At 49.0% G+C, this 24,021-nt stretch overlaps 1 protein-coding gene across 1 annotated transcript in view; it reads left to right on the forward strand.

Annotated features, from left to right (window-relative positions):
* LOXHD1 (lipoxygenase homology domains 1) overlaps window positions 1-24,021 on the forward strand; it is a 209,124-nt gene that overhangs the window by 114,479 nt on the left and 70,624 nt on the right. The window contains 7 exon segments of the mRNA XM_010842013.1: window positions 2,539-2,699; window positions 5,018-5,495; window positions 5,955-6,109; window positions 8,838-8,971; window positions 18,374-18,540; window positions 19,485-19,589; window positions 23,167-23,295. Of these exon segments, the coding sequence (XP_010840315.1) occupies window positions 2,539-2,699; window positions 5,018-5,495; window positions 5,955-6,109; window positions 8,838-8,971; window positions 18,374-18,540; window positions 19,485-19,589; window positions 23,167-23,295 (1,329 nt within the window).

A 24,021-nucleotide genomic window follows, 5' to 3' on the forward strand; every position in this document is an offset into this window, starting at 1 on the left:
AAAATAGTAAAAATATATCTAGAACTTTCTCTGGTGGTGTTGTGGGTATTGTGGGGTAAGTTCATTTTCGGCTAGTTCCTTGGTCCGGCTTATATTTCTCAAGATCTATAGGTCCCTTCCTTTGTAGTCGGTACTAATGACAGGGTTTTAATCTATTGCCTGTTGCTTCCAAGGCGGTTCCCTCTGTTATTGCTTCTTCTGTTTGCTGGTCTCTTCAGTGTCTGATTTCCGCCCTGATACAAAGAGGGCGATGGTGGACACTTTCTTTTTTTTCTTTTAGGCTCACTTGTTCAGTCGCGCTGTGGGGAGGGAGGGACGCTGCAAACAAATAACACTGGCGTGTGCTCGCAGTGCCTCAGCCACACTGGGCCTGCCCCCACTCACGGCGCGTGTAGCCTCCCTGCCCACACTGCTCAGGATCTATGTTGCTCCGCCGGGAACTGTCCGAGGCTGGCCCTGGGCTGCATGCACCTCCCAGTTCTAAGCCGCTCAGGTTCAGGCACTCGGATAGTCCTCAGAGGCGCAGACTCGGTTGGGCCTGCGTTTTGTGCCCTTCCCAGGTCCGAGCAGCTCAGGTGATGAGGTGTTTGGTGAGCGCAGTTGCTTACCGCCCCCCCGCCACTCGGTTTTCTGGGTGTACAACCAGCGCACCTTCTCAGGCGGATGTTGACCGTCCAGAACCCCAAGAAGTCTTAGTTAGCAAAGAAGCCTGCTTACAGTTTTGTAGTTAATGTCTCTCTGGGGCTGTGATTGCCCCCTTCCGGCTCTGGCTGCCTGTCACTGGAGGGGGATGGTCTGCCGCCGGCTATCTCTGTTCAGTCCTTTGTTCCGTGTGCAGGCCTGGTGGCGTCTTAGGTTAGGGCTGGCTTTTCCCGTGGTAGATATCCCACAGTCTGGTTTGCTAGCCCAAATTATTTTGCTCAGATAGCGCTCGGGGCATTCAGGCCAGATCCTTACTCTAAGCGATGCAGCCCGCACCTCCCTGCCCAGTCCCCGCTTGCTAGTGGCGGGTGCAGGCGTCTGCGCTGCTTCTCCACTGGGGGAGTTACCGTGTGGGTTTTAATTGTTTATTTATTTTTCCTCCCTGTTATTGTTGCCCTCTGTGCTTCCAAGGCTCAGCACAGACTCCGCAGTGAGAGTGTTTCCTGGTGTTTGGAAACTTCTCTATTTTTAAGACTCCCTTCCCGGGAAGGAGCTCCGTCCCTCCCTCTTTTGTCTCTTTTTTTGTCTTTTATATTTCGAAGACAATGGGTTGCTTTTCTGGGTGCCTGATGTCCTCTGCAAGCATTCAGAAGTTGTTTTGTGGAATTTACTCGGCGTTTAAATGTTCTTTTGATGAATTTGTGGGGGAGAAAGTGGTCTCCCCGTCCTATTCCTCCACCATCTTAGCTCCTCCTCGACTTTCCCTTTTCTTTGGAATGTTTTATTTCAGCTACCACATGATCATTTCCAATAGCTGGCTCTTGTTCTTTGCATGCTAAGTTTTATCTCTCCTAATTTTGTTTAATCCTGGTTGCTATTGAAACCAGAGAGAGAGAACAGAGACTGGGGTTCTCCCCATTAAGAATGCTAGCTTTTACTGGGTCTTCTTCCTGTCCATCAACTTGCCCAACCTCACCCCCAGCTAAAGCCATATTTCTAGTTTAACTTCTTTCGGCTCTCAGCCAGTCCCTCGTTTCAGCCGCCAATTTCTCACATTGCTGTGGTAATGGGAGACCCCTTATCTTGTTGAAAATAAGTCTTAACTTGAAAGAATTATGATTTCACCCTACAGTGTTGCTGAGAGGACAAGTCTTGTAATATAGCCACTTGGAAAAAAAAATACGGTCCCATAGTTCTTGGAGACATTTTGCGCTCCTATAAGAAGCGCCCTCTGATGGTGAATACTTATAACACATTTCCACCCTCTAAAAACTCAACAGTATTTCTTCAGTTCAGTCTCTCAGTCGTGTCCGACTCTTTGCGATCCCATGAATTGCAGCACGCCAAGACCTCCCTGTCCATCACCAACTCTCGGAGTTCACTCAAACTCACGTCCATCGAGTCTTCAACATAGAGACAAATTCTGTGTAGCTCTGTTGGTATCATCTGAAAGCTGCCTATATTTAAATGAAGATTATCATTTCAACCATCCTCCTTTACTGAAAATAAGGGAAAAAGACAAACACATAGCCTTTTGCTTCTTTCTGCCCCCACAGTGTCTACCCAGGGGTAGGCACACAGCAGAGGGTGCCAGCTGGTGTACTGACCTCATTCCTGGTTCCAGAGGACACATGCAGCACAGAGGAGAGCTGAGCCTTGGAGTCTGATTGCTTAGGTTTGCCATTTCCATAACTGACTCAAGTCCTTGAAGCCTCAGTTTGTCAATCTGCAAAATGGCAATAATACTGCTTATGATACTGATGGGAGGATTGGATGAGATGATGCCTAAGAAGCAGCAGACACATGGCCTGGGTTTGGGAAATGTTTGCTATGTAACTATTGTTACTGTTGTTGCTATTACTAAATGTCCTGCTTCTCCTCCCTGTGCCCACCCAGTGATCCACTACGAGGTTGAAGTTTGGACCGGGGATGTAGGCGGAGCAAGCACCACTGCCCGAGTATTCATGCAGATTTATGGTGAGGAAGGCAAGACAGAAGTGCTCTTCCTCTCCAGCCGCTCGAAGGTGTTTGAACGGGCGTCCAAGGACACATTCCAGGTGTGTGGGGGTAAAGCCATGGTGGTGGAGGGGCGCCAAGAGAGGGCTCAGCATACGTCTGAAAACAGAGGGATTGGTTCTCAGCCCTGGCTTCTTGTTAGAAACATCTGAGGAGCTTTAAGAAACTAGTGTCATCTAGTCTACACCTGGATCAATTACATGAGAACCTCTATGGTCAGATATGTTCTCTGTGTGTGTATGTGTGTGCTCAAGTTGTGTCCGACTCTTTGTGGCCCCATGGACTGTAGCCCACCAGGCTCTTCTATCCAGGAAACTTTCCAGGCAAGAAAACTGGGGTATGTTTCTAAAATCTCTACCAGTGATACTAACATGCTGCCAATTCTGAGAACGGCTGGAGGGTTGATTCTAATTTAGCAAAATATGACGCTAGGGCCTTGGTCACCGCATTCATTTCCAGCCTTGGCCTCTGATTCGACAGCTCACTCAGTCTAAGAGTAGGGCATTGGCTCCCAACCAGGATACTGGGAAGCCTGGAGTCTCATGACTCTGTTCTGAGTGCCCCAGGCCACCTCATGTCCCTCTGAGTAGCAGAGAAAAAAAGATGAGAACATAAGCATGTTGTTGGCAGGAGAGAAGGACCCAGGGTGGTGCCTTTTAAAGGGCATGTGAATGTCATATGGGACACAAGTGCGTGTGTGCATACGTGTACGTCTGCAGCTCTGTTCTGCGGTAATATCTTCATGCTGGCTGCTCTGCGTGTGTGCCATAAGTAGCCTGGCCCTCAGCAAAGAGTCCTAACCCAGTGCCCAGCAGAGAGGGTCCTGGCTGAGCTGCGCCAGAGTCACGGGTGTCTGGAATGTCAGTGGTGGAGGAGGCCTCCTGGAATCCCACCCTCTCCTGACACTGCTGAGAGAGCAGGGGCCTGATCTGCTCATCTCCCCGAGCCTCAGCTTCTTTATCAGCTCAAACCTAGGTTTACAATAACTACCTGGCCTGCTTCACAGCCCCTGGAAGGATTAAAATGGTCAATGTCAGGGAAAGTACTTAGGAAACTGTGACCAGTCACGGAGGTGTTAGGAGCAGAGTGTCTTCTGGATGTGAATGGACTGTGTGGCTGGGTGTGGTGGTGGCTGCATTCATAGCTGGGCAGGTTGATGGGGGAGCAGAGATAGCAAGTGAGCCCGACTGTGAGGGTGCTGTGACCAGGAAAATACTGGAGAGGAGGAGATGGGGGGGAGAGAGATGGTAAGTGAGCCAGACTGCGAGGGTGCTGTGACCAGGAACCACTGGAATGTGTTGAAGGAGGAACTTACCGTATCCAGAGCCCATCCCTACGGGTCCTGGGCTCCATTTTGACCACTCATTTTCTCACAGAGGTGCTTCTGGCTACATTGTGGCTTTGTGAACAGTGAGTCAGGAGACCTGAACTCTCCTGCAGGTCTGAGGTCCAGTTGGGGGGACACCAAACAGCTCGTGGGACAGCCCTGGGCCTCAGTCTGCTCAGCACGGGAGCCGTCGCCCGAGCCGGGGCCAGACCTCCCCTGGATGTCAGGCTCAGACCAGAGTGGCAGATGGCAGGTCGAGGACCCAGTCCTCTGGAGCAGAGCTAAATCCCTGCCCTTTGAGCCGGCCATGTGCTAGGCCCATTGCGGGAGAGAGCTGAGCGCACAGACAGTAAGCGCCCGTGGGCGGAGAGGGCATCCAGGCATCCAGGCTAGGCTAAGACCTTGCCAACCTCGGGGACCCCCTGAGCGCTGAGGGAGGGGAAAGGCTAGTATCAGGGGAGGGGGCTGGGGCCTCTTGGGGGCGTGGGGGAGACTTCTGTCTTTGACAAACACCATTTTTTTTTTTTTTGCTTCTTGGAAAAGTTCTATATGATTAATGCTGGGGGAAAAAATGCTCGGAAAGAGAGCACAGGAAGGCACAACACTAAAGAAGAAAAAAAAAGATAATAATAAAGCTCAGGAACTGGAATGAATAGATTTAGTTAGAGGCAGAGGAGGGGATAAAGGCATTCTGCACGAGGGAACAGAGATACAGAAATAAGAAAAATAGGAGTGAGTGTGACGTGCCGAGTGTGTGTGTGTGAGTGTGTGTGTGTGTGTGTGTGTAAAGTGGAGAATGAGAAAGAGAGAGGGAAGGAGACCATCTTGACCCACTGTGTCGGGGGTTCAGAAGACATTGGTTTGGGTGGAGGGGTGGTCCGGCAGGGAAACCAGGCTTGGGTTGGGGGCGGGAGAGGAGGCGCGGGGGCAGCTTTGATTCAGAAGCCCCAGCCTCTGGCTACGGCGGCTCCGCGGGGCCCCAGGCAAGATGCCCAGGGCCTCCCCAAGCCACAGCCCCCGCGCTTTGTGCAGCTGGAGGCGGCGCACGTGGGCCAGGTCTTCAAGATCCGGCTGGGCCACACGGGCGAGGGCTTCAGCCCCAGCTGGTACGTGGACACCTTGTGGCTGAGGCACCTGGCGGTGCGGGAGGAGGACCTCACACCCGAGGAGGAGGCGCGCAGGAAGAAGGAGAAGGACAGGCTGCGGCAGCTGCTCAGGAAGGAACGTCTGAAAGCCAAGCTGCAGAGGAAGAAGAAAAAGAAGAAAAAGAAGGAGGAAGAGGGCAGCGACGAGGAGGATGAGGAGGAGGAGTCCTCGTCCGAGGAGGAGTCTTCGTCTGAGGAAGAGGAGGAGGAGACCGAGGAGGAAGAAGAGGAGGAGGAGCTGGAGCCCGGGATGCAGGAGGTGATCCAGGAGTACAAGTTCGATGCCCACCGCTGGCTGGCCCGGGGCAAAGAGGACAACGAGCTGGTGGTGGAGCTGGTGCCCACGGGCCAAGAGGGTCCTGAACGTAAGCCTGAGGAGGGGTCACATAACCCCCCAGGGTAGGGGGGGTACAGAGAGGGAAGGATGCCAGCTCTTCTTGCAGGTGGGGCCCCCTGTGGCTCTCCTGACCTGAGCTGTGGTGAAATGCCACTGTGGACCATTCTTTGCGGGGGCTGGTGTTGCTCTTGCCCTGAGACTCTTGGGAGGAGCCCTGGTATAGCTCACCGGTGACTCATCGTGGGGACATCAGTAGGAGGGTTGCTGTGGACCAGCGCCTTGCCAGAACTCTCAGCCTCTTGGGCTTCATGGTGAAGGGAAGTCTTGGGTAGGGAGGAGGAGCCGGTTTGTTTCTACTGTCAGTGTAGATGTGGGTGTACCATGAGGTCTTTCCAGCTCCCACCATCTGGCTGGATGCAACGGGCTGAGCCTCAGGTCCACCCCCAAGGCCTGGGCATTCTCAACACTGCCTTTCTGTGTCCCCCAGCCAACACCTACGAGATACAGGTGATCACGGGGAATGTGCCCAAGGCTGGCACTGATGCCAACGTCTTCCTGACCATCTACGGGGAGGAATACGGGGACACGGGCGAGCGGCCCCTGAAGAAGTCAGACAAGTCCAACAAGTTTGAGCAGGGACAGGTAGAGTATGGGCTCCCTGAGGGGGCAGGTGGATCCCAGATGGAGGGAGCCCTCTGGTGATTCCAAGGCAGGCCCAGCCTGCACGGCAACTGCTGTGTCCAGCACTGTGTCCCGTTCAGTCCATCTGGGTAGAATGGAAGCACCTCGTCCGTAAGCACTGGGGCTTTGTGGCAGGGACATAAAGAAAGGCCCAGGTGGGGTCCAGGAAACGCCCAGGAACTAACTGGAGGCAGCATGGTACCAGACCCTCAGGTGCTGAGTGAGGGGACGGGTTCAGGGAGGAAGTACTGACCAGAAGATGGGGCTTCGGAGGACACTTGGAGGGAAGGAGGCATGTGAGCTGGGCCATGGTGGAGGAGTATGGTGTTGGTCTCAAGATGACAGTGAGAGTTGTCCCCTGAAGATGGGACCACACGAGGAGGTGTGGGGTGGAAGTGTGGAAGGCCAGTTGGAGGACATTGGACGGTGGGTCTTCTCACTGCTGTGGTTACTGCCAAGCCATGGTGGGCGCTGCCTCTGAAAAGCTTGATGCAACCAACTGAAGGAGTGGGGGTGTGAGAGCCTTGAGTGACAGCTGAGAAATTTGATCTACATCCTGAGGCAGTGACACCACGACAGCATTTGAGCATTTAGAGAAATGCAGGCCCCTCTCCTCCCAGGTACAGTAGGAAAAGCAGGGGGAAATGCGGCTGTCATTCTTGTCCCTTGAGATTTTACAGGGTCCTCTGGCTAGAAGACGTCTCTCACGTCACCTTTCCCATTTCTGCCGGCATCCCAAAGCCAGGTTCCCTCATCAACAAAGAGGAGAACCAGAAATGTACACATCCATTAAAAATACTTCTGGGCTCATTGCTTGATCTATTTCAGATGTCCCCTGCTTTTTTCTTCAACACCACCTTCCCATGACTTGAGGATAAGAATTTATTTCTGTGTTTCCTTTAAAACTTGCAGCCACTATGATGACTAGAATTGGAAGAAAATTGCTGCAGAGGATGTAATTGGTACAACTGGTGAAATTTGAACATAGACTATATGTTAAATAATATTGTGTTGAATAATATTGTGTTGACTTTGTTTCCTGAACTTGGTAATTGTCCTGTCATTACATGTAGGGCCTCCTTGGTGGCTCAGCGGTAAAGAATCCACCTACAGTGCAGGAGCTGCAGGAGATGCGGGTTCAGTCCCTGGGTTGGAAAGATCCCCTGGCAGAGAGCATGGCAACCCACTCCAGTATTCTTGCCTGGAGAATCCCATGGACAGGGGAGCCTGGCGGGCTACAGTCCATAGGATCACAGAGTCGGACACGACTTGTTACTGAGCACGCAAGCACTGAGATTATATAAGAATGTTATTCTTAGAAAATCCATGCTGAAGAAGTCAAAAGTAGAGGATCATGATATCTGCCAAATACTTTCAAATAATTTAGGCAAAAAATGAGAAAGGGCAAGAGAGAGTGAGAGAGAAAGCAAGATCTAGGGGTTTACAAAATTTCATTGCACTGTTTCTGCAAATTTTCTGTAAATTTGGAATGCTTTTCAATAAGTAGTTTAAAAGTTATAGTCAAGATCTCATCCACGTATTGGGTTCACCCTCTGGTCCTGGTGTCATCTGTTTCCTCCAGCACATATATGTGCAACTGGTATTCTATAAGGCTTCCCTAGTGGTCTCTCTTCCCACTTGAATGGTGAGCAATCTAGGTCTTACACTTTACATCCTGTCAATCACTTCGGATTTGCACTTTGACTCATAGTAGGTACTTAATCTGGAGAAGGCAATGGCACCCCACTCCAGTACTCTTGCCTGGAAAATCCCATGGATGGAGGAGCCTGGTAGGCTGCAGTCCATGGGATTGCTGAGGGTCGGACATGACTGAACGACTTCACTTTCACTTTTCACTTTCATGCATTGGAGAAGGAAATGGCAACCCACTCCAGTGTTCTTGCCTGGAGAATCCCAGGGACGGGGGAGCCTGGTGGGCTGCCGTCTATGGGGTCGCACAGAGTCGGACACGACTGAAGTGACTTAGCAGCAGCAGCAGCAGGCACTTAATCAGAATTTGTGGTTGAAGGAGTTTATGCACATATGTACACACACGGCATGTAGTATCTGCACATATGCAAGCAACAGGCCCTACACACACACACACACACACACACACACACACACCACAACACAAATGTGGGCATTCAGTCAGCCCATTTTCCCTAGCCCTCTCTCACGGTCACTTCTATCACCCTCTTACCTCCCTCCACCTTCCAGGACACAGTGAAAGTGAGAAGACCCCCCTGGCAGGGGCAGGTGAAAAGACAGTAGTGCAGTAGGTGAAGGGAATGAAGAGGTGGAGGCTTCCAGCTATAAAATAAAGAAGTCTCAGGGGTGTAATGTACACATAGGGAACATAGTCAATAATGTTGTAATGACTCTGTATGGTGATGGATGATAATTGGTCTTTAAGTGGTCATCATTTCATAATGTATAAAAATATTGGACCACTATGTTGTACACCTGAAACTAATTTAATGTTGTATATTAATGATAATTCAATAAACAAAAGTCGGCAGTGCAGACCAAACCCCAGATGGCTGGCTACATTTTCCATGCCCCCTCCTTCTTGATGCTTTGGATCTAACAATTGGCCTCAGGCTGCCCCAGGTCCTGGGAGGGTGAAGCTGATGGTGAGGTGGGGAGGGCTGCCCCCCTCCATGAGTGCTACTCTGATCTTTCCCAGACAGATACCTTCACCATCTATGCCATTGATCTGGGGCCCTTGACCAAGATTCGGATTCGCCATGACAACTCAGGCAACAGACCAGGCTGGTTCCTGGACAGAATAGACATCACTGATGTGAACAATGAGATCACGTGAGTGGGACTGGAGGGGAGGGAGGGGAGGCCATGCCTGCCCCTAAGATAGTCATGGAAAGAAGGGTAAGGGTGGGGTGGCTGTGATGAGTGAGGAGAGGGGGTGGCTAGGATGTGGGTTTGGCACATGGAGCTGGCTAGGTGGGCATTGCCTCCCTCCCTTCTCTCTCCTTGGGCTGCCCCTCAGCTGCTTGCCCTGTCAGGCGGGCAGTCTAGTGGAACATCTAATCCAATTCTTTATGTCCATCACTTCAGAAAGTCAGGCTTTCTATTCCTGCCATGGCCCAATCTCCATGCCCAGACTTACTATTCACAAGTCTCTCCACGTATAAAGTGACTTCCAGGACATGACTTTAATGGTCTAGACTAGGAATAAGGAAACTTATTCTGTAAATGCCAGATAGCAAATATTTTAGGCCATTTGGTCTTTGTTTCAATTGTTCGGCTTTGCCTTTGCTGCAGAAGAGTAGCCATAGATGATACCTAAGTGAATGGATTTTATTTAAGCTGGCTGTTTTTTTTTTTTTTAAGTTAGAGTAGTCAGGAACTGGACTTCCCTGGTGGCTCAGCAGTAAAGAATTTGCCTGCCAATGCAGGAGATGTGAGTTCGATCCCTTGGTTGGGAAGATCCCCTAGAGGAGGAAATGGTAACCCTCTCCAGTATTCTTGCCTGGGAAATCCCATGGACAGAGGAGACTGGTGGTCTACAGTCCATAGAGTTGCAGAGAGTTGGAGATGACTTAACAACTCAACAGCAACAACAGCAAAGTAAATGGATGTGTCTGTGTTCCACAAAAACTTCATTCATGGGCACTGCAACTTGAATTCCATGTAATTTTCACATGTCACAAAAAGTATTTTTCTTTATATTGTTTTCAACCATTTAAAGATGTAAAACCTTTGCTTGGGTACATAAGTGGGTGGTGGGCCAGGTTTGGCTCACAGGCCATAGCTTGCTGGCCCTTGCTCCAGATTCACAGCTACCCACTGGAGCTAGGGTGGGAAGGGGATCTTGTTCTCCTGACAGGTGAAGGAACCACACCCCAGGGAGGTGAGGCTGTAGCCCCAGCATCAGTTTGTGCCAGAGCCAGGACCAGAACTCCAGACCATCAGAGATGAATCTGGTGTGTTTCCACAAGTAGGCCACATTGCCTTTTGGACGAGAGGAGTCAAGGGGCAGTAGACATGAAAGGAGACGTGGAGCTGTTGGGGGCGGGGGCACAGAGGTGGGCAGAGAGGGAAGCGGGCAAGATCTGGAGAGGTTTGTGGAGCTGCTGAGGGCCTGCCAGTGCCCAGAATGTCGAGGGCACTTAAGAAATAAATGTTTGGATCAAACAACATCTTGGCCCACAGCCTGGTGTCTCTTGAAACATTCCTCCCTCTGTACAAGGTAGGGGTTGATGGAGGTCACCCCATCTTCCACCTCAACCCTGCCCCCCCAGCCCAAGGGATTACTCCAGAAGGGGGCACTGAGGGACAGCTCACATACAGCCCAGTGTCATGGATTTCTATGAGGCCACATGAGGACCCTGTGATTGCAGAGAAGGGCTGTGGGACAAGCCCACACTGGGAACCAGGGTCCTCCCCTGGGGTAGGTGCTCTGCCAGAAACTCACCAGGTCACCCTGGACAAGTTACTACACCATCTTTATAAAAACTTTTTATTTTATATTGCCGTATAGTTGATTAACAATGATGTATTCATTACAGGTGTACAGCAAAGTGATTCAGTTATACCCATACAACTATCCATTCTTTTTCAAATTCTTTTCCCGTTCAGGTTAGTAGACTGAGTTTCCTGTGCTATATGGTAGCTCCTTATTGGTTATCTATTTTAAATATAATAGTGTGTACATGTCAATCCCAAACTCCATCTTCATGAGCTTTCATTTGCTCTTCTGATAAATGGGTTTAAAGTTAATAGCCCAACTTATATCTCAAGATGGTCTCAAAATCTAAATAAAGCATTTAATCTTGACAAAGATAAAGTGCTCCAAAAAATGTAAGGACAGGGACAAACTGTGAACATCCCATGCAGCCTGGTTAGGGTCGGTGACCTCTGTTCGGTTGATTTGGCATCTCTGGGCCAGCCCAACATACTTGAAAATTATTGCAGCTCTATAATCTGTTTTAATTTCTGTCCATACTTGTCTTCTTTCATTATGAAGGATATTAGCTGTTCTTACCTTTTCAAATTAAGACATTGGGTGACTTTTTAAAAACCCTGTTGGAATTTTGATCATTTTGCTGTTAAATGTATGTGCAGAGAACTGCACATTTAGACCATGAAGTGCTCCCCCAGGCACACATTTCTGTCTCTCCAGGCGCTCCTTGAGTATCTCAGTCAGGCCATTTTCTACACTTGCTTCACACAGGCTACATGTTCCTGTTACATTTGCTCAAGTGTCTTATATCTTTATCACTCTCGCGACTGGACCCTTCTCATTACTCCTCTCTCCTTTTCCCTGCCCTTTCTTTTTCCTTCCTCCACTCCTCACTCTGCTCGTCTCCTCCTCTTCCCCTGCCATCCTTCCTTGTTGGTGTTGCATGGTTTCTTTACTTTGTTTCGTTGGTATTGAAGCAGCAGTAAGGGCTCTGTGCTCAGCTGGCTCCAGCCATGGGCAAGCAGAGAGTGACTCTGAGCAAAGCCTACCCTGGGAGAGAGATGTAAAACCATGGCCATCCGTTGGAAGCAGAATGAGAGCAAGGATCCTCTCTCTCGGAGAGGCACTGTCTTCTCAACAGCGCCACAACCTTCCATGACCTTTGTTAGCTCAGGAATAAGACCTTTGCGGCCAGAAGGGTGAACGCACACTGAGCTGTCCCAGTCACTCATCTCGTTGCAGACTGGGTGCCTGTAACTCCTCTCTGCTGCCCCCCACCCCTCCCTCCATTGCCCTTTCTGTCAGAAAAGCTGTCAGACGCCCCTCCCCATCTTCAGCACCTCCTGGTCAAAGCCTCCTGGCTGGCCCCTCCGCCTCACCCAGGCCCTGCCCGTGTCTGCAGCTGTCCAGACCCCCAGGCCACGTGCCTTCTCTGCTCACACTGCACAGAGGCTCCCAGGTCTGTCAGAATAAGAGCGAGAGCACTTCCAGTGGCCGGTCCCACCCCTTTGGCTCACTCCTTGCTGTTCCTTGAAGCCAGCAGACGTGGTCCCACCTCAGGGCCTTCGCGTGTGCTGCCCCCTCCCGCTAGCACTCCTGCCCCAATGGCTCGCTCATCCTTTGTCTAGGTAGGTCTCTGCTTAGGTCCCACCGGCTCAGCGAGGCCCCAGTCCCAGCCCTGGACCTTTTATGCCTCCTCCTCAGTTTACTTCCCCCACATCACTGACTTACAATACACTGCTCCATGTAGCCATTCTTCCTCTCCCCGACGTAGAATATGAGGTCCCCTGAATGAGGAAATAACTTCATCTGTTTTGCTCACTGCTGTGTCTGCCCCCTCACCACCCAGTCCCTAGAAGAGTGCCCAGCACGTAATAGGCATACCATAGATACTTATTAAGTCAACTAATAAATAAAATTATGCTTGATGTGTTGATTCATTCATTAATTCAACAAACACAAGCCATGCTAAGTGCTGCCAGCTGAACAACTGGCTCAGACACCACCTTTGAAGAGCAGAAACCTATGATGGGAGGTAGTTCAGGTTCAATTCCTTTCTCTTCCACTCTTTGCCTGTGTGGCCTGGGCAGTCACCTCTCAAGTCTCAGTTCTTCCACCCATACAATGGGCATAAAGAAACTCTTTCACAAAATCATTTCGAGGACTAAGTGAGGTACTGTGTGTCAGGGGGCCCAACACCCAGTAAAAGGCAGTATCCGTTCTTTCCCTGAGTAGGAAGGTTCCAGTGAGTCAACATCTAAAAGTGGCCAGACAGCTAGGAAATGGGGCAGGAGAAGTGCAGGGTGGTTGAGGAGCTGACAGCCAGGGAGGTAGGGAGACCACAGGGACTGCAGGGCAAGCAGGTGCTGGTGGTCTCCGCACGGTAACCTAGAACATTGAGGGGACCAGGCGGAGGGTGTGATGGCAGGTTATCAGGCTGCTCTTTTATCCAAGGTGGCATCGAGATGTGCCTTTGTGAACAGGCAGCTCTTGGATGTTTGAGTGCTTGAAACGAGAGCATTAAAAGTGGTTGGAAAATGTGATTCAGGTGGCACAGAGGTGGAGAGCCAGGGGGCACATTCGGGATGCAGTGGGTCACTGTGTTTTTCTTGGGCATGAGGATCATGGAGGATAGGAAACAGGAAAAGAATAATGGAGAGGGTGGCAAGACAGGCTGAAGGTGCTCCAAAGCCATGCTGAGAACACATCCAGGCTCCTGGCTGGCTGCATTTCATGGGCACCCTGCTGAAGCTGAGCATGGGAGATGGGGGGAAGGAGCAGGGAGATGTCAGCTGCTGTCAGGCCCCCTCGGGAGATGCTGTCTGAGCAGAAAGGCTCAAGACGGTGTGATGCCCAGAGCCCCTGCCGCCGCCGTGAGGTCACCCAGACAGAGCCACAGTGGCCCCAGGGGTCTGATGTCCAAAGCTGGACAGATTCAGTGGAGCCTCAGCAGGACCCCTTGGAGCCCTTCTGGCCTCTGAGACAGTTGCTCTGGAGGGCAGCTGAGTCTGAGCTTGAAACCCCAGGAGGAAGGGACTGGGGGAAGTGGGGGCCGAAGATTTACTGATCTGCAACTCAATTGCAAGAAAAAAAAAAAAGAATAATTATTTTCCAAATAGAGAGTGCTTGAGGTCTTTTAGAGGAGTCTCAAGCTGTCAGGGTCCATGAACGAATGATGTGGAAAGTCTTTTTAATGGTGATTTGCAGCTGTGAATGGTTCTGAGTGCGTTGTCCTGGGGTCTGAGGTCTCCCATGGGTTGACTGGGGCTCTACCCACAGACTCACATCCTCTCATATAAGGAGGCTGCTAGTCCCTCGGGCAGGGAGAAAACTGTGAAGTTGAGACAGTTTGGGGACTCTAGCCTGGGAGGCTCCACCACTGGCCTCTTTGGAAAAAAACATTTCAGAAGTGTCAGGTTGATGTTCACGTTGACAGTCCCATCACACTTGGAATGAGGAGAGCCGATCCTCTCCTCTCACCGGCTCTGCTCAGACAGTTCCTGGAGCCTTGGGGTGACGTCAGGCACCACATTCTAAGGGGGCTGATGGAAAAGAGAAAATGCATCTTCAAGAAAAGAATAGTGGCTGGTTAAGAAATCTAGGAGTTGTGGCAGGAATTCTGAAGGGGGAATTAAGAACATTTCACCTGAAGAGGGCATGATGCCTTTTGATTCCATTGATCCTGTGGTGCCCATGTATGCCAGGGACTGTGGACGGCAGGGGGCGAGGAGACTCTGAGCTCGTGGGGTGTTTGATTTGCCTGACTTCTTGCAGAGACACTTTAAATACATGCTCCTGGGCAACCTCTTCCTTTCACATCACTTCAGTGACCATTTATTTGACAATCATGTCCATGTGGTATCCCAAGCTGTATCAGTCAGAATAGGCTAAGTTCTGCTAGATAACAAGTAGCCCTAAAATGTCAGTGGCCTCACACAATGGAAGCTTAGTTCTTACTCATAACACAGGTCTCGGGGGGAAGGGATCAAGGGCGTATATATTGAGAATCACTGTGATCTCTCGGACATCCAGGCTGATGGAGGCTTTTCCTCAGTGTATGTTTCCATGCTCTTCCTTACAGTGGAAGGAGATGTGACAAATTGTGCATTGGCTCTTAAAGACCCCTTATAGCCCAGAGATTCCAAGTACATTAGCAAGGACTTAAAAATTCAAAGTCCTCCTCACCTCTAAAGCTATGAATCTCTGATGTTTTAGCTTCTGAATACGTAACAGAAATGGGCAGACGTTTGGTAGAGTGTTGTCTTGAATTAGCCCGTCTTTGTTAAGTCCTTCTCTCTGCTGCTTCCTCGCCCCTTTCCTTGTTGACTAAGTGAGGTTTGCCACATCTTCCTTCCTCCTTTAATACTTTAGCTATCTTTTTATACAGATCTGCAATAAAGTCAAATCACTCAACTTCAGAGAGGAAGAAGCAAATGCCACAGAAGTTAGGAATGTATTTAGTGTTCTGAGCTCTGTCCACACTCGATCAGATAGCCTTTTTCCACCTGTTTTGAGCCCTAAGACATAGATTCCTGTTCTTATTGATGGGGGTCTCATAAGACCCTGAATCGTGAAAGACAGATGTTATTCTTGAATTCCATTACAAGTGGCAAATGTGTTGGGTGGGCTTTCCAGCGAGGGTTGATCAAAAAGTTTGAATTATTTTTCCCCGTAAGTTTCACCTAACAGGAAGATATTCTCCAAAACCCCTCACTCCTCCAGGATTTGGGGCAGGGGGTGGTGTGAGAGTCACAGAATGTTGAGACAGAAAAGACCTGACAATGATTTCATGCAGCCTTAATGTGATGGAACTTGGGGTGCAGAGACCATGCGGCATGTTAGGAGAAGACCAGAGGCACAAACCCAGAGTCCCCGAGCCCCAGACCCACTCTTGTCACTGTGCTCTTCCTGTAACACCAGTGGGCATATCTGATGAGCTTCAGCCTTTACTCACAAAATAGGAAAGGCCGTGCATTAAATACATTTTACAGTGTGTAATCCTCGCATTCCAGTTTTACTTTCAAGTGAAACCCAACCTTTTAGGGGCCCTGAGCTTTGCCTCCATGCTCACTTTAAACCTCCTGCTGACCCCAGCTCTGCCTCTTCCTTCCATTGCCCTGGCTGGAGTGGGGGGTACCATGCCAGAACACCTGCATGCCTTTCTTCTCCTTCACTCCTGAAAAACAGCCACCTAGTGCCCTCCCCAGGCCTCTTGGAGCAGGATTTATTCCTCCTGTGGGAGGAAGGGGAGAACACTGGCCCAGAGGTCCAGTCCTCCGCTAGACCTCCTGTGGGTGCTTGTTGGCATCATTGGGGGTGCAGGCTAAATGCCCGGCACTCAGGCCCGTCCGGCCTCTGGCTCCGGTTCTCCCCCCAGGGAGCGGGATCCGGAGGCTCGGGGCCCGCGATGCTGCCGCAGTGGGCGTGCTGAGGACCTCCAACTTCCCCGAGCAGGTATCTCAAGGACAGCACGGATGACGCGCCCAGAAGACAGGCGCTGAGGCCTTGCGCATGCGCTCTTCGCGGATGTGGGAGGGCTTGCGCCCGCCCCTTTCTGTCTTGCTGACTGTTCTGTCTCCTAGTATAAGTCTCTCCAGCTCCTTATGCCTCTGTCTCCTGTCTCTGTCCTCCTCCAGCCTCCCACACTCTCATTACTCCTCCGCAGCCCCAACCCGACTCTTTTCTTTATTTCTGTCTCTCTCCCTTAATTGGCCATAATTTAGAACTAAAGCCTATTATTCATAAATTATTTGGTTGAAGAAAAAATTAACTTTTCCATTCATACATTTAAAAGGCTGAAAAGTGGAGCAATATGCATTTTTCACTTAAACACTAATTTCAAAGCAATCTAGTTTGTCTCTCTGAAGGCTGAGCTCCTCCCACCGTTTAAATCCATGTCCCTTGATGCACAGCTACCGGGGTCTTCCCTGATAGCTCAGTTGGTAAAGAATCCACCTGCAATGCAGGAGACCCTCGTTCGATTCCTGGGTGAGGAAGATCCTCTGGAGAAGGGATAGGCTACCCATTCCAGTATTCTTGGGCTTCCCTGGTGGCTCAGCTGGTAAAGAATCTGCCTGCAATGGGGGAGATCTGGGTTCGATCCCTGGGTTGGGAGGATCCCCTGGAGAAGAGAATGGCTACCCACTCCAGTATTCTGGCCTGGAAAGTTCCATGGACTGTTTAGTCCATGGGGTCCCAAAGAGCTGGACAGGACTGAGTGACTTTCACTTTCACTTTCGATGCACAGTTGCACCTCCATGCCCCTGGCCTGCTCCTCTCACACGCTGATGGGAGGCAGTAAGGACTGTAGGAGGGTGTGGGGCTCAGAAAGGGATGAGACCCCCGGTCTACGCTGTTTCCAGCCTCTCCAGACTTTGACCTGTCTCTGAATGCATCTTATGCACCTGGACCGTGGTAGGGATGGTGTGCAGCAGCCCCAACTTAGAGATAGTCTGTCCCCAAACCCTCTGAGTTGTTCTGGGAGCCCAGGGGCCCGATGGTGAACTGTCCAGCCCACAGCCTCCAGAAATCCCAGGCTTGGGCTGAAGACAAAGAAAGGAAGTATCACCATCACCATCATCATCATCACTATCAAAGTATTAGCGAATTTTTAACCAAGAATGTACCAAAAGCCAGGAAATTTAAGCACTTAAAAATGTTTTACTCCTGTAATTCTCACCACTGCCTTTGAAATAGGCAACATTATCCTCATTCTATAGAGGGTTGCTAGATAAAATGTAGAATGGCCACTTAAATTTGAAAGTCAGATAAGCAAAGAATAATATTTTAGTATAAGTGTGTCCCAAATATTATTCCTTGCTCATCTAAAATTCCAATTTAACTGGGAGTCCTGTGATTCTGCAGGCTAAATCTGGCAACTCTCACAGAAAGAGCTGTAAAGAAACTTGTTCAGTCTCAAAGGACTGTAGGTGGCAGAGCCAGGATTCAAACCCAGTCGGGCTCTAGAGGCGAGTCCTTAGTGCCCACTCTCTGCTGCTTCTCCCAGCCCTTGTCCTGCCTTCCCTTCCATCCCGGCTCCTCCCTTGCACTGGGTTCAGCTTCTCTGCTGAGGAGTCTAACTTGGACCTCCCTTCCCTGGATGGTGTCCGCTGTCTGCTGTGCCAGCTCCTTAAAGGTCATATTCTTTGTATCTTTCAGAAGCTTAAGTGGGTCATTCCATTACAATCCTTTAGGTATGAAGCACCTCCTATGTACAATATTCTCTGCCAAAGTAGCTCTGGCTAATAGATTGATTCTAGAAAAGGCCAGAACAATCCCCAGAAACCCCTCCTTCTCTACATTCCTCCTATGTGACCCTGATTCCAGGCACAGCCTTTTTCCATGGGGTGTATGGAAACCACATCCCATATTTGTTGTCTACTCCAGGCAAGTGTAGACTTCCAGGCAAACTGGATTCCCTTGTAGCTCAGTTGGTAAAGAATCTGCCTGCAAAGCAGGAGAGCTGAGTTTGATCCCTGGGTCGGGAAGATCCCCTGGAGTAGGAAACGGCAACCCACTCCGGTATTCTTGCCTGGGAAATCCCATAGACAGAGGAGCTGGGCAGGCTACAGTCCATGGGGTCACAAAAGTCAGACTCGACTTAGCGGCTAAACCACCACCAGGCAAGGAACTAGTGGGGTGATTCTTAGGTAGGATGGGAGGGCAATGCTGGGGGGTGGGGGCAGACAGGGGAGCATTTGGGTCCCATGAGGGCCTCTTATGTCTCAGCCATGACTGCTGTTTCATGAGACCTTCTCAAAGACACATTCCCAAACTTTCCCCATTCCCCTCCTGCACAGGTACTACTTCCCGTGCCAACGCTGGCTGGCTGTGGAGGAGGACGATGGCCAGCTGTCCAGGGAGCTGTTGCCAGTGGACGAGTCCTATGTGCTGCCACCAAGCATGGAGGAGGGCGGGGGAGGTGGTGACAACGCCCCCCTCGACAGCCTGGCCCTGGAGCAGAAAGGTTTCCTAGAGCTGATTTCTTCCCTCCAGCACCCATCTCCTCTGTCTTTCCCCAACTAGGTCTCCATCTTCCTCTCCACTCTGGACTCCGAGCACTTCCTTTTCTGGGAATCTATCTGTGCTGCCCTCTCAGTCTTCCGTGGCAAGAATGGGAAGGTGACAGGGGCATGTTCTCACATGTCTAGCATATAGCTGGCTGTAAAGTACGTGGCTTAGCATGGAGTTATTGTCAGGAATGGAATGAAATAGAACAGAATAGTTACAGTTGGTTTTGACTTAGACTTCCCTGGTGGCTCAGATGGTAAAGCGTCTGTCTACAATGCAGGGGACATGGGTTCGATCCCTGGGTCAGGAAGATCCCCTAAAGAAGGAAATGGCAATCCACTCCAGTACTATTTCCTGGAAATCCCATGGACAGAGGAGCCTGGTAGGCTACAGTCCATGGGGTCTCAAAGAGTTGGACACGACAGAACGACTTTCCTTTCCTTTGACTTAGTCTTGCAACCTCCCCTCCCAGCTCGGTATAGACTCCCAATACGAATATTTTTGTCAAGGGGAAGAATGAACTTTCAAGAGTGCTGGGATGCTTGTGCTCCCTTCCTTGAAATTCGCATCCTTAAAACTTCCCAATCTGGAGGAGTCAGACCAGGGTTCCTGGCTGATGAGCCTTTGAACCCCACAGTCACCCCAAGTCTTCCTCGAGCATCCTACAACTCTACTGACTGAGGGTTTCCTGTGTGAGCTGGCAGTAGGGGTGGGGAGTCTCATCTCTGCCTTCTGGAAGTTTCCAGACTAAAGGCAACTACGGAACAACACATACTGCAAGGAAAGTGACTCATAGAAACAGTCAGCCGAAGCAGAGAAACGTGCTCAATACGTTATCTCCCTCCTCCCTTCATGGGAGGTGCAGTCTACCACTCACTTCTCCACACTCTTCTCCTGCAGATAAATCTACCACATTTTCAGTGACCATAAAGACTGGGGACAAGAAGAATGCTGGCACCGATGCCAATGTCTTCATCACACTCTTTGGCACTCAAGATGACACTGGTAAGAGAGCAATGCAAGGCCCCATTCACCCATGTTCCTCTTGCGGGAGACTGGAGGAGACAGTGGAACTTTCCAGAGATATCCCGGTCATGTCTCTCACTTTCTTTTTTAAGAAATCATTTTTAAAATTTTCTTTACTGTTTTATTGTATTGTGGGAAGAACACTTAACATGCAATCTGTTTTCCTACCAAATTTTAAACATATAAACATTATTGTTGACTGTTGGTTCATGGTGTACAACAGATCTTTAGAGGTGGTTCATCTTACTAAACTGAAACTTTATGCCTGATGATTAATAACTCCCTATTTCCTCCTACGCTTTGCTCCTGGTAACCACCAATCCAGTCTTTGATTTTATGAATTTGACCTTGATACCTCATTTCAGTGGAGTCATGCTGTATTAGTCTTTCTGTGCCTGGCTTATCTCACTTAGCATAATATCCTCAAGAACCATCCACATTGTTGCATATCAAAGAATCTCCATTTACAAGGCTGAGTAATATTCCATTGTATGTATATACCACATCTTCTTTATCCATTCATCTGTCAATGGACATTTAGGATTTTTATTCCATGTCTTAGCTATTCTGAGTAATGCTGCAGCAAACATAGGAGTACTAATATCTTTTCAAGGACCTGATTTCATTCTTTTGGATATATACCCAGAAGTGAGATGGCAGGTTCTTATGGTAGTTATATTTTCAACTTTTTGAAGAACTTTCATACTATTTTCCAGAGCAACTGCATCATTTTGGACTTCCACCCACTGTGTGTAAGGATTCCAATTTCTCTACATCCTCACTACACTTGTTGTCTTTTGTTTTTTTTGATAGTGACCTCCTGACAGGTATGAGATGGTATCTCATTGTAGTTTTGATTTGCATTTCCCTCATAATTAGTGACAATGAATACTTTTTTCATACATTATTGGCCATTTTTATGTCTTCTCTGGAGAAAGGTCCATTTAAGTCTTTAGCCCATTTTTAATTGAGTTGTTAGATTTTCTTTATTATTGAGTCGTATATTTCTTTATATATGTTGGTGATTAACCCCTTATAGGTAAATGATTTGCAAATATGCTTCCCATTCTACAGAATTCGGTTTCTTTTGCTGTGCTTCTAGTTTAATGTAATCCCACTTGCTAATTTTGGTTTTTGTTGCCTGTGTTTTGGGTGTCATATTCATGAACTCATTACCAAGACCAATGTCATCAAGTGTTTTCCTTATGTTTTTTTTTTCTAAGCGTTTTACAGTTTCAGGTCTTATATTTAAATCTGTAATTCATTTTGAGCTGATTTTTGTGTATGATGTGAGAGAAGGGTCCAAATGAATTATTTTGCCTGTAGACATCCATTTGCCCTGCACCATTTATTGGAGAGGTTTTCCTGTCCCTATTTTGTACACTTGCGTGCCTCTGACTCTTGAAAGATTACATGCGACTGACTCCAAGAGAGAAAGGCAATTCCTTGTTCTTTTAAATGTTCTTTTAAAATTCTTTTAAAATCCTTCTAAGTCCTCTCTCAGCCCTCGTTGCTGCCTCTACCCCCTACAAGTGTTTGGAAGCTGTGAAAATCATCTTGCCTTCAGCATCCTCTCCCCAGGCAATGGCGCCCAAGTCTTTGTCCAGCCTTCCTGAAAGGTGGTTTGGTTTTGTTTTGTTTAACCATTTCCTGCACCCTTCTTTGAGGCGTCACTGTGGTGGCCTTTCAAAACTACAGTGAAGAAGCTCCTGAGTCCACACAGTGAGAGGTCTCTGCTCTGTGTCTTTTGCCAGCTTTTTCCTTCTATTCTGAATGCAGAGGTAGCTCTAACTCTATCTCAATAACAACCTGGGAAATGGTGGCTCTTCCCAGCCTCCAATAAGATTCAGCCAGTGGGTTCCATGGTACTCTTGATATGAGATGCTCAGGGAATCTTGGGGTCATTCTGGAGCCTCTGTCAAGGCCATCACAGAAGGTGGCATATGCGCCCGAGTCAGCATCCACTTGGGCCGCCTGTCCAGCCATTCTGAGCTCAGAGAAGAACCAGTTCCTCAAATACGTAGTCGTCACATATTTTCTCATTACTCCTAAAGCTCTATTCTAAGCATTGCTGAAGAATGAAGGGGCGATCCCTGACTTGGTAATCACCGACTTTGAGATGCTCATATTCTAATTCAGTCGTGTGTACTCGAGCTTGACTAATTGGTTTAAATTTCTCCTATACCGCTTAGTAGCTGTGTGACCTCGGGAAAGGGGCTTAACCTCTCTTTGCTTTAGTTTCCCCCATTTGTAGCGTATTCTGATAGCGCAGTTGGTAAACAATCTGCCTGTCAGTGCAGGAGGCATAAGAGACAAGGGCTTGATCCCTGGGTTGGGAAAATTCCCTGGAGTGGGAAATGGCAACCCAACACAGAATTCTGGCCTGGAAAATTTCATGGACAAAGGAGCCTGGGAGGGTACAGTCCATGGGGTCACAAAGAGTTAATATGACTGAGCACACACACGCACTTTTGTAAAATGGAGATTAAACTAGTAGATATCTCATAGAGTTGTGGATTTAATGAAATTGAATGTGTAAAATATTTGAGACAAAATGACAATAAAGCATTTATTATTAATATTATTATTTAATAGGTTAAATAATGCAAATATAATGAGTGAATCAGGTTGAAACTTACAAATGTATGTCATTGCAATAGTTACTGAACCATAGTCAATGAAATTGAGGGGGCCTAACAGAGTGCTTTTATTTGCCAAGGGATTTCTATGTGTTTGGCACATTCTTCAACACTCAACAGTCATCATATTAAATAGTCACAACTCCTCTATGGGGAAGGCACCAAAGCCACCCCTTTTGACATTTGAGGAAACCAGATCTCAGAGAATTAAGTAATTTGCCCAAGGCCACCCAGACAATAACCAAGGTCTGTCTGACTCTGTGCACTTAAATCATCTGCAGTAAGTCTATGATTATCAAAAGACTTCCTACATGAGGCAGGACTTACAGGGATAAGGAGACTTGAAGAATGAGGCAGGAGGGGATGGTGATGACCCTGGGACCACCTTAAATTTCCGATCGACACCGCAGTCAGAGCCCTAGGACAGAGCCTGTATGTGAGGTGGCTGGTGAGGGGCGCTGGAATCCAGTCCTCCTTCTGTCATCCAGGGAAGAGTCTCCAGAGAATTGGCACATGCCCCATCCTGCAGGGGAGCCCCTGTTTCCTCAATGCAGGGAACATGTGAAGGTGGCTCCCTCCCTACGTGGAGAAACCTGAGGGCTGTGTCTTAGGGCCCCACCGCTTTCTCCCAGGTGATCTTGGATAAGGCCCTTAATTTGTGGGTGTGTCTCCTTTTCTTTAGCAAAGCAGGAAATAAAAATACGTATGTCAAAGAGTTATTGCAAAGCTCCATACAAGGACACACACACACACACACACACAAAATACCAAAAATGCCCCACAGATAGTAACTGTATAGTCTAAATTTGATAGAAGTTCAGAAATTTGCTCATTAGGAGAAGAGACTAAGAGGGGTAGTCAGACTAAGTTTGAAGGCCTCAGGCCTAGCCAGTCATGCTGGGGTCGTTTGGTTGCAGGAATGACCCTCCTGAAATCCTCCAAGACCAACAGCAACAAGTTTGAGAGGGATAGCATCGAAATCTTCACCGTGGAGACCCTGGGCCTGGGAGATCTGTGGAAAGTCAGAATCGGTCATGACAACACAGGTCTGGCTTCCCTCCCTTCTGTTCCTGGCTGAGAACATGAGGACCATGGGCAGGCCCCCACGGGTGCCTAGGAAAGAATCTAGGGTAGGCTTGGATGTCATCTGCTTTCCGTGATGACACAGCTCCCTCAGTCCCTTCATGACTGCACACAGAGATTCTGGTCTAATTGATCAGGGTAGGGCCCGGACACCAGTGATTTTTTAAAGCTTTCTCCCCAAACCCCACAGTCAGAAATTTCAGTGTGCAGCCAGTTTTTGACTCAGTAGGTCTGGGATGGGGCTCAAGAGATTTTATATTTCACAGGTGATGCTGAGGCTGTTGGTCTGGGGGCTCCACTTAGGACCACGGATGAAGCCAGTTCTTCCCAGAAGCCCCTAATACTGTGCCCAAGTTTGTTCTCTCTCACTAAAGCAGGACTCATTTTTTTTTGGTCTTCAAACCATATCTTGTGAGCCTGAGGAAGGAGGCCTTTCTCCTTGCTTCTGGGACTGAGGGACAAGGTCTCTGCCCGGCTTCCATTTCTTTCTTTAAACCTGAGCACTCATTTTCCCAGGGAGGAGCATAGATCCTTCACTTGTTTCCCTTCCCTTCATGAATCATAAACTGAGGCCAGGGAGCCCAGCATGTCGCCCTGCCACTAGATGAAAATATGGAGCCCTTGTTAACACAGGCTCTCTCTGGCATCTGGGTTCCCTTTTGGGAATACCTTCCACCCTGGACGGTTCT

Source organism: Bison bison, unplaced genomic scaffold, assembly GCF_000754665.1.
Source record: "Bison bison bison isolate TAMUID 2011002044 unplaced genomic scaffold, Bison_UMD1.0 scf7180017864170, whole genome shotgun sequence".
Taxonomy (NCBI): Eukaryota; Metazoa; Chordata; class Mammalia; order Artiodactyla; family Bovidae; genus Bison; species Bison bison.